The sequence below is a fragment of the Condylura cristata genome, unplaced genomic scaffold (genome assembly GCF_000260355.1).
Source record: "Condylura cristata isolate star-nosed mole 26May11 unplaced genomic scaffold, ConCri1.0 scaffold00004, whole genome shotgun sequence".
NCBI lineage: Eukaryota > Metazoa > Chordata > Mammalia > Eulipotyphla > Talpidae > Condylura > Condylura cristata.
The window spans coordinates 39,819,507-39,830,381 of NW_004567105.1; the positions used below are offsets into that span (position 1 = coordinate 39,819,507).

Genomic DNA, 10,875 nt, shown 5'->3' on the forward strand with positions numbered 1-10,875 from the left:
ATGTACTACACTTTTCCTACTTTTAAAATTTGCTAAATCATTACAATAATATAAACAGAGTGCTGTTAGTATAATGACAGACATATAGATCAGTGGCACAGAAGAAAAAAAATCTAGAAATAAGCGTTCATACACACAGTCAATTGCTTTTCAATGTCACTGCCAAGCGTATTAAACAGGAAAACGATAACTATTTTAACATGATTTTTTTTTAAAGATTTATTTATTTATTCATACAGAACTGGGGTACATGCCAGAGATGCGGAGGGTGAGAGGATTCGCCAGAGACAGAGTGGGGAGCAGAACAGGCAGATGGACGAAGTACACTGCTGAGGGGAGCAGCGGGCGGGTCAGGAGAGGTCTGCCACGCCATGTGGTCACCTCCGGGGCAGGCGGGAATTGAACTCATGCGGAAGCGGCTTCAGATTCTCAGTGCTGTGCCTTAACCCGCTGCGCCACCAGGGAGGGCCTTAACATGATTTTTTTGGCAAAACTGGTTATACACATAAAAAATTTAAATTGTACCCTTACATATAATAAAAACAAATCTTATCTCAAAATAGATCAAAATATATATATAATATCTTTTAAACTATAAATTTTTTATAGGAAAGATGAGAAAGAATAATGACTTTGATTTCTTGAGTATGACACGTAATGCACAAGCAAAAGAAAAAAAAAGCTCAGTTTAACTTAATCAAATTAAAAAAGTGTGCATCAAAAAACACAATAAACGGGGCCCTCCCTGGTGGCGCAGCGGGCTAAAGCACAGCACTGAGAGACTAAAGCCACTTCCGCAAGAGTTCGATTCCCGCCTGTCCCAGAGGTGACCACATGGCGCAGCAGACCTCTCCCGACCGGCCCGCTGCTCCCCTCAGCAGTGTACTTCGTTGATTTGTCTGTTCTGCTCCCTGCTCCCTGCTCTGTCTCTGGTGAAGCCTCTCACCGCCCCTGAGCCTCTGGCCTGTACCCCAGTTCTGTATGAACAAATAAATAAATCTTAAAAAAAAAACACACACACACACAATAAACATACTAAAAAGGCAACCCAAGGAATGAGAGAATACATCATATACTTAATGAGAACTTTATATCCAGAATATATAAAGAACTTAGAAACCAACAACATCAAAAGGGAAAACACAATTATTAAGGATTAGATAAGATGACAGGATAGAAGATTTTAGAGCAATGCATGTATTTAATAATATGCCAAAAGTTAATGTAAATTATTATATACTTTTCAGAACCCATAGAACATACAACACAAAAAGTGAGTCATAATATAAATGACAGGTCTTAATATAGATTCTTCTACATATCCCTCTACTGCTGAATATTGTGAGAAAGGCTGTGTGTATAAGTCTTTCTCACAACCAAATATATAAGGATTCTGTGTACTTTCTATTCTATTTTGCTGTGAGCCTAAAATAAATCTAAAAATAACATTGACTTCAAAACATAGGAACATATTTCTGAGAAAGATATACAAATCAACAAATGGACAAATGTGCATTCCTGATTGGAATATAGAATAGTGAAACAGGCCTTCCTTTGTGGTACCACAGGTTAAAGTGCAACACTAAGAAGATATTTGCAGCTACTGCAGCATAAGTTCAATTCCTGGCCAGGTAGGTGACCCACATGGTGTGGTGGATCTCTCCTGTCCCATCCACTGTTCCCTTAGAAGTGTGTTGTGTCCCAGTTTATCTGCTTGTTCTGTTCCCCATTCTGTCTATGATGAATCCTCTCACACGTCTGGCTTGTACCCCAGTTCTTGTATGCATAAATCTTTTAAAGTAACAGTATTGAAGCAACTTTCAAATAATTATAGACAAAATTTAAAGAGAAATAATATTAAAACAGGATAAAAGGAGCCACATATCAGGGAATCCACAATCAGCAGTCTTCTCAGAAGAAACATTAACAGTCACAAGAGTTATAATGACCTGTTTGATATGGTTGAAGGAAAGCATCTCCAACCAAGAACTCTCTTTCCAACTAAGCTGATATTAAGATTTCAATGAGTGAATGAGTAATAAAGAGACTTACATACAAGCAACAGGTGAATTAATGACTAGCATCTAAACCATTAAATGGAAAGAAACATTAGTAGGAAGTCACTTGATTGAAAAAGCAGAGCAGAGTAAAACTGGTGTGGTTTAAGGAGCTCAAGATTAACCTACTGTCAACTTAAGATAAGTTTTAAATATAGAGCCCCATCTATAAAATATATACTAACCTAGAACGAAGTTACTTAAAAGAAATGGAGAAAATAAAAGTAGAATCTAGGGGGCCTCCCTGGTGGCCTAGGGGTTAAGACTTAGTATTACCACTGCAGGCCCACTTCAACAGCCTGAGTTTGAACCCTGGCTAGGGAGCTAACCAACATGGCACAGTAGACCTCTCCTATTCTGCCCACTGCTCCCCTTAGTAGTATATATCAGTAGATCGGCTTTTTCTCCTCCCCACTCTGTCTCTGGTAAATCCTCTCACAGTCTCACACACACATGCATGCACACACACACACATACTTCTGGCCAGTTCTTCTATAAGAAAATAAATATTTTTTTAAAAAGAAAGCATTAAAAAAAAAAGAGTCTAATGAGTACACAAGAGACTAATTCCAAAACACAAGGAAAGGGAATGAGAGGAACATAAAAACCGAGAAATAAAGGGAAAAAAATAGAAAAAAATAGCAATAAATATTAATACTTACATAGCAACAATTATCCTAAATATTAATAGTCTGAACTAACCATAAAAAGACACAGTGTGGTAGATTAGAGCAGAAAACAAAAGCCACTTCCTACTGTCTCCAGAAGATACACCTCAGTTCCAAAGATAACAAAGACTCAAATTAAGTGGCCTAAAACCAAATAGGACCATAAAGTATGGTATAAATAGCCGTCATTTCATCAGATCAAATAAACTTCCAGCGAAAAATAGTAACAGGCTGTCCCTGGTGGCACAGCGGGTTAAAGCACAGCACGAAGAAGCTAAAGCCACTCCCATAGGAGTTTGATCCCCGTCTGCCCTGAGGAGAGCCACATGGCGTGGCAGACCTCTCGTGACCCGCCCACTGCTCGCCTCAGCAGTGTACTTTATGGATCTGCCTGTTCTGGTCCCCACTCTGTCTCTGGTGAATCCTCTCACAGCTCCTGTGTGCCTCTGGCCTTTACCCCAGTTCTGTATGCATAAGTAAGTAAATCTTAAAAAAAAAAAAAAAATAGTAACAAGCATCACGGATGGACATTATATAATGATTAAGGGATGTCAATACACTGTGAAGATATACACCTCATCAACCAATAGTTTGTTATGTACAAATATTAAAGCAACTCTTAACAAACTTAAAAACAAATGTCCACTGGCCCTCCCTGGTGGCGCAATGGGTTAAAGCACAGCACTGAGAATCTAAAGCTGCTTCCGCATGCATGAGTTCAATTCCCGCCTGCCCCGTAGGTGACCACATGGCGTGGCAGACCTCTCCTGGCCCACCCGCTGCTCCCCTCAGCAGTGTACTTCATCAATCTGCCTGTTCTGTTCCCCACTCTGTCTCTGGTGAAGCCTCTCACTGCCCCTGAGCCTCTGGCCTGTACCCAGTTCTGTATGTACAAATAAATAAATCTTTAAAAAAAAAGATGTTCACAATACAATAGTAATAAGGGACTTCAACACCCCACTTACATCAATGGACAAATTAATCAAATAGGAAATAAGAAAACAACAATCTTAAATGAAGGTTAGACCAGATGGGCTTAATTCAAATTTATAGAGCACTATAAATAATAAAAACAGAGTATATATTCTTCACAGACATTCACAAGGACAGACTATGCATTTAGTCACAAAGCATGTGTCAATCAATTTAATAAGACAAATCATATTAAATATGATCTCTTTTTATTTGTTGTATCAAACCACAAAAATGTGGAGTAACCATTTGAGACACATGGAGATTAAACAATTTGTTTAATAGTGGGATAACAAGAAAATCAAAAGAAAAATAAAAACTAACTGGAGAAGAAGAAATAAAGACAGGAGTTAGAGAACATATGGGAAATAGTAACACAGTAGGATGTAGGAAGTTTATAATGATGCAAGCTTATATTAAGAAACAAGAAAGATAGCATGCAAACAGTCAATCTAACCTTGCACTTTAAGGAAATAAAAGGACAAGAACAAATTAAATCAAAAGCCACAGGAAGAAAGGAAAAAAAAAAATAAAACTTGCATGAAATAGAAGTAAGGTTTTACAATGAAGCCCAGGACTGGCTCTTTGAAAAAGCAAACAAACTCTAGTTAGGCTCATTAAGAAAGAAACACACACACACACAGAGATAACTCTAAGTAGAGGAAGAAATGAAAGAGGAGAAATCATAACAAACATCACAAAAATACAGGTTATCAGAGATAAATATGGTCATCTTTATGCCAACAAACTGAAAATATAAAATAGATGGACAAATCGTGCAACCATCCAAGATTAAATCAGAAACAGAAAATTTGAACAAGCAAGGGAATTTAAACAATATTCAAAAGTCTTCCAAAAAAGAATACCAGGATCAGATCACTGGTGAGTTTAAAGACAGGTAAATATCTCTGGAAAACAGCATGGATGTTTCCCAAAGCATTAAAATAGATCATAAAAATAATACTCAACAGGGCCCTCCCTGGTCACACAACGGGTTAAAGCACAGCACTAAGAAGCTAAAGCCACTTCAGCCTGAGTTTGATTCCCGCCTGCCCCGGAGGTGATCCACATGGCGCGGCAGACCTCTCCTGACTGGCCTATTGTCCCCTCAGCAGCATACTTCCTCAGTTCTGCCTGTTCTGCTCCCCACTCTGTCTCTGATAAAGCCTCTCATCGCCCCTGCACCTCTGGCTTGTACCCCAGTTCTTTATGCATAAATAAATAAATCTTTTAAAATATATTCAATAATCCCTCTTCAATGTATCTACTGTAGGAATACAATAACCCTATTTAAGGGGAAAGATGCATACCTATGTTCACTGCAGCAATATTTACAATAGCCAAACTATAAACACAATAGAAAAGTGGAGCGAGTGTATGTGGTATGCACACACAATGGAATATCCCTCAGTTTTATTGAAAAGTGGAAATATTGCCAGTATGACAACATAGATACAAGTAGTGGGGATTCTGTTTGGTAAATCAAGTCACAATGAGAAAGACAATATTAGATTATTTCATCCATCTGTGGGCAATAAGAAAGCAAAGGAACAGAAAAAAAAAATACACACACACTTGAAATTTGACAGCTGAATCAGGGTTACCAAAAGGGGAGTGAGGGTGGAGAATGAGGACAAAAATCGGGAGGAGACCCCGTGGATGATAGTGGAGGGTAATTAGGGTTTTAGATGGGTATGTGCGGTGTGATAACATATATTTGTAGAGGTGTGAAACGATACTCCTAAAAAACATGTGTGTTATAATCCAACATTGCACCAATAGCATTATTTCAAAAGCTAAACACATCATATAATTCAGCAATTCCGTTTTTATATAAACCCAAAAGTAATATAAAGAATGCAGTAATTCATATAGATATTTGTATATTCAAATGTATTTCACAGCATTTATAGTAACTAAAAGGTAGAAGCAATACAAATATCCGCTGACAGATAAATGAATAAAATGTGAATACATTTAAGAATAATTTTAAAAATGAAAACTGTTTAGTTTTAAAAATGACAAGTGCTACAGTATGGGGATCAAAGGCTCTAAGAGCTATCATCCTCTAAACCGCAGAGAAGTCTCCGGGCCTGGTGAGTCATTGCTTATAAATAAAGTGAAATTGGGTTGACAAGAGCTGCAGTGCCACACCTGGAAACCAAATTAGAACTCTATCTGATCATTAATGTCTCTAAACAGAGACTTCCAACCACATTTTGATCCCAATGTATGAGGAGCTGTATAGGTAAAATCCATATGTATGAATGCATGTATGTACATACATGTGTATATATATACACATATCTACATATATATGTTTTCCCCCCCAAGTTACCTACCCCCACTAAGTATCTCACATAATATGTATGGCATGAATATAGCTGAATCAGTTGCTTGTGTAGCAGGTAAAACAAGATGACCTTTTTCTATTACTCTAATTTATATAGTAAGAACTTTGATATATAATATAATTACGAAAAATAGAACTCAAACATGCCTTGTTTTAGTCAGGTCAAGATAAAGTTTCCTGCCTCTGAACTCTACATTTCCTATGTTGTCATATACTTTCAGTATCTTTAGTCTCTTTCTATTTGGCTTTTAATACAAAAATATGCCCTTGTATTATGAGGACAGTTGACCTTATCCCTCAACAGAAAAGCAAAGAAATACGCAGTACTTACAATAACCAGGAGCTGCCTTCAGAGATTTGTGGGACTTTTGCTCCAATTTGGGCCCTGGGGCGATGTCAGGTTGCTTTTTGGAATCTTGCAAAAGCATCAGAAATACCTTTTTGTAAATGAAAAAAAAAAACAAACTTAGTTTATATCCCTTTCCACATCACATCACATTTTTTTTCTTTTCCTCCATCACTCCATCATTGTATATTACAACAAGATACACCAAACTCATTGTTTTACTCAGTTACTCATTTAAATAGCAAAAGTGTAAGGCCATGTAGGTCTCTGGTTCTTTTGGAGCTGATTGCAAAACTGCTCACAGGATATGAAAATGAGTAAAATCTGACCTTACGTTCTGGTAGGGCCTGGTCAAAACAGTCAGGAGTAGGCAGGGAGGAAGCAAACTAAGGAGAAGTGGTATCCATGACAGTAACTCAACTAAGTTGGAATTTGTGGCTTATTGTACAAGCAGCTTAGAAATTCATGATGAATGAGGAAATAGTCTGGTGATGCTCACAATTGAGTGAGCATTTAGTTTTCACAATTCTTCACAAAGAATATGTGAAAATTTAAATAAGCAATTTGATCACATTAAGTAGTGCTAGAAACAGCAATCCAACCTCAAAAAGTTTAAAAGCAAGAGCTATCTCCCAGTCATGGAGCATGAGATGAAGAAGTCATGTGAATCCAGACAGAGGGAGATGTGTTAGGATGGAAATTTGTCATCTCTGGATGGAGGCTTGTTAGGGACTAATGCAGAGGGAGACAGTGTACCCTGACAGGAAGAGCAAGTGTATGCATCAGGAAGATCAAGAGCAGAGGTGATTTGTCTCATGAACTTCTAGAATGGCAGATCAACATGGAAAGGTCTGGGGACTTGGTTCTAAGGGCTAAGGCTCCTCCTAGCCAGCTCTGCATGGTCGGGCACAGAAACCCATCCCACGCCCACCCCAGAAAGGTGAACTGGCTGTGTATAAAACCAGATATTAATAGCAGTTCAAGTTCATGAGGATGGTTTTTAGGTGCTTAGCACATACTTGGAAAGTATGTTTTGACAACATTAGCTGACATTTACTCAAGGTTCTCTGTGGACGGGTCAGTGCTTGACTTGCGCCTTTATCTGTATCTTGCACGTACACATCCACCACTGTGTACAAATATAGAGATCTGGGTGTCCCCACTCCAGCCGTTTTCAATCAACTGTCTCTGTCTATCTCTCACTATTGACAACCAAGTATCCAAGTTAGCAACTTCCCAGACTTCTAATTTCTGAGAAACACTACCATTCTGACAGATCATCACCTACTTGTGGAAACAAGTAAAAGGGTATTCACTGTCTCCAAGGTATTCTGAGAAGCCCTTAGCCCACAGGGGAGATAGAGCACCAGAAGAGAGAAACAAATCATCTGCACCTGTTTAATTAGTTTGGGAGGGAATCCTGCTGAGAGAAATCTGTGTCCGCCCCTGGGTGAGAGGCCATTATTTTTCAGTAGGTCAGGTGTGATTACTTTTACTTGAAAGATAACCACATGCTGGGTCCCATTAAGACCCCCCAAGGAAAGCTGCAAACCTCAAGATTTCTACAAACAATAAAAATAAAATAATTGTTAACATTATGGGCCAATATATCACCCTAGGAAAACTATTATACTACTCTTATTTGTTTTGTTGTCATGTTGTAACGCAAGGACACACAAACTAAATTTGTTGCACGCAATAAATACATTTGTATGCCAAATGGTGAAAACAATGCCGGACACATGGAAGCTGGCAATATCTGGCCCTGTGAGTACCTGGTAGAAGAAGAGGGGTAGACACCCACATGGAATAGGTAAATTAGAGATCAACAATATTCACTAAGTGTTTATAAAGAATGAATGAGAAACAAAAATAAATAGAAAAGAAGTTTTTTTAATATATTCATAAGTTTTTAAAATATATTTATATCTTATTCTAAGTGGAATTTTCATTTACTCTCTGAATGTAATTGTGAATTACATAAAGTATATCTTGATAACAAATGAAATTACTGATAATAATCAGCTATTATTTTAACACTACTTATCTTCCTTTTCCAATTTTGCATTTGGGTACACATATGTGTAATATGTGCACATGTTTACATATCCGTGTTGAAGGAGGAAACACAGGATAAGGGAAAATGTTTCGTTCTCAATAATATCAGATCAGTAGAGAATACAGTGAATTGCAACACAACATAACTATCAGGAGAAATACGGATAGGATATACTGAACTATCATCATATACTGAACTATCAGGATATACTGAGAAATCTCCAAATTACAAATGTCAAATACAAGGCTAAGAACATAAGAATGTTATGATTGCCACCTGGTGCCAGTTCACCTTAACTGCGGGCACATTGTCAGTGGAGACAAAAATGTCAATGTAACTGACCATTGGATTAAAAGGTCATGTTATTCTAAGTAAAATAATAATGATTGCTACATAAAAGGTTGGGTTCTTAATGGCAGACATCGCCATTCTTTTCCCAGGCTGTTATTTACATGATAAATTGAAACAGATAGACTGGAGTCCTTAAGATTTCCTTGACAAATACTTCACGGAGCCATAATTAACCGTGGCTTTAATGAAAGAGAATTCATAAGGAGGTTCATCACATACCATTGACTTTGGGGTATGAAAGCTCTACAATGTAGTTTTATCTCTAGTACAGCATAAATCAATGTTTGTACTAGAATGCCAGATCTTCACAGCAATTTTTAAATAGCCAGAATAGGGAAACAAACACTTCATTTTATTTAGAAAATGCAAAAGCTACAAATATTTCTCATTGTAGATAGGATAAGAAAGGCCTGTTCAACATTTAGAAACACCCCTTCAAAAGAGAAAACAAAACCAAGCAGCCAGAAGGGAAGCTATTTGAGCACAGGTTAAACATATCACATTGGAACTACACTACTCACAGTTTAAGAAGTATATTTTTTATACTATTAACATAAGCTTGGCATCACATTAATGTGCATATTTTCCTACATTTTTGTGTTTCCCTTTTACTTCTAACAGAAGAGACTAACAGCTAGTTATATATAAACCAAAACAGACTCACACCAGGCATCTTTTCCATGAAAGTCCATTAGATAAGCCTACCTTTTTTTTTTTTTTTAAAGATTTATTTATTTGTACATACAGAACTGGGGTACAGGCCAGAGACTCAGGAGCAGTGAGAGACTTCACCAGAGACAGAGTGGGGAGCAGAACAGGCAGATCAACGAAGTAGACTGCTGAGGGGAGCAGTGGGCGGGTCAGGAGAGGTCTGCCACGCCATGTGGTTTCCTCCCGGGGCAGGCGGGGATCGAACTCATGCGGAAGTGGCTTTAGCTTCTCAGTGCAGTGCTTTAACCCGCTGCGCCACCAGGGAGGGCCAGATAAGCCTACCTTTAATTAATGTTTTGATGGTTTCACTGGAGTTGCATCAAAAGAATATCAAATGGGATTCCTTAAGCTACTCTTGTTAATTTTTAAGTAAATCAACTATATGAAATGAGTAATAATTAAATAAAAAATGAAATTAAATAAATAAAAATGTGATAAAAACAGGAAGAACAGTTTTCCAAAGACATACCACATGATATTATTAGTTCATGAAAACATGCTCAGAATAATAATATATAAAATTAAAATCCAGTGGCCCTCCACAGTGGTGCAGCGGGTTAAAGCACAGCATTGAGAAGCTAAAGCCACTTCCGCATGAGTTCGATTTCCGCCTACCCCGGAGGTGACCACATGGCGTGGCAGACCTCACCTGAACCGCCTGCTGCTCCCCTCAGCAATGTACTTCATCGATCTGCCTGTTCTGTTCCCCACTCTGTCTCTCACCACCCCTCAGCCTCTGGCCTGTATCCCAGTTCTGTATGCACAAATAAATAAATCTTTAAAAAAAAATTAAAATCCAAAATAATGAGATAGCAACTTATACCTGTTAGAAGGGCTATCCTCAAAAGAAAAGCAAATGAAAAATAGTGTTATAGAAAAGGCAGCTCTTGGGCGTTCTTGTTAGGAATGTAAACTGGTGCAGCCACTATGGAAAGCAAAACAGGGTTTCCAAAAAAATTTAAAACTACAACAACAGAGCCTCCTTCATGGCACAGGGGTTAAAGACAGTGTTATCAAACTAGTGCCAGAGACAGCGGCATGAGTTAGATCTCCGGCCAGCCAAGGCGTTAATCAAGTGGAGCTGCAGACTTTTCCTATCTTGCCCACTGCTCCCCTCAGCAATGTGTTTAAGTTGGTCCACCTGTTCTGCTCCCCACTCTGTCTCTGGTGAATCCTTTCACCAACACTCCCCACACCTCTGACCTACCCTAGTTCTTATATGCATAAATAAATAAGTCTTAAAAAATACAACATATAATAGCAGTTACACTATGAAGATATATCTGAAGAAAACTATGTTGTATGTTGAAGAGATAGCTACACTTCCTCCATGTCCATAGTAACATTATTCACAATAG

General features: G+C 38.0%; 1 protein-coding gene across 1 annotated transcript in view; it reads right to left on the reverse strand.

Annotated features, from left to right (window-relative positions):
• Positions 1-10,875, reverse strand: part of ABCA13 (ATP-binding cassette, sub-family A (ABC1), member 13) — a 436,597-nt gene that overhangs the window by 169,982 nt on the left and 255,740 nt on the right. Inside the window, exon 42 of the mRNA XM_004676530.2 lies at positions 6,382-6,487. Within this exon, the coding sequence (XP_004676587.1) occupies positions 6,382-6,487 (106 nt within the window). The remainder of the gene's footprint in view (positions 1-6,381; positions 6,488-10,875) is intronic.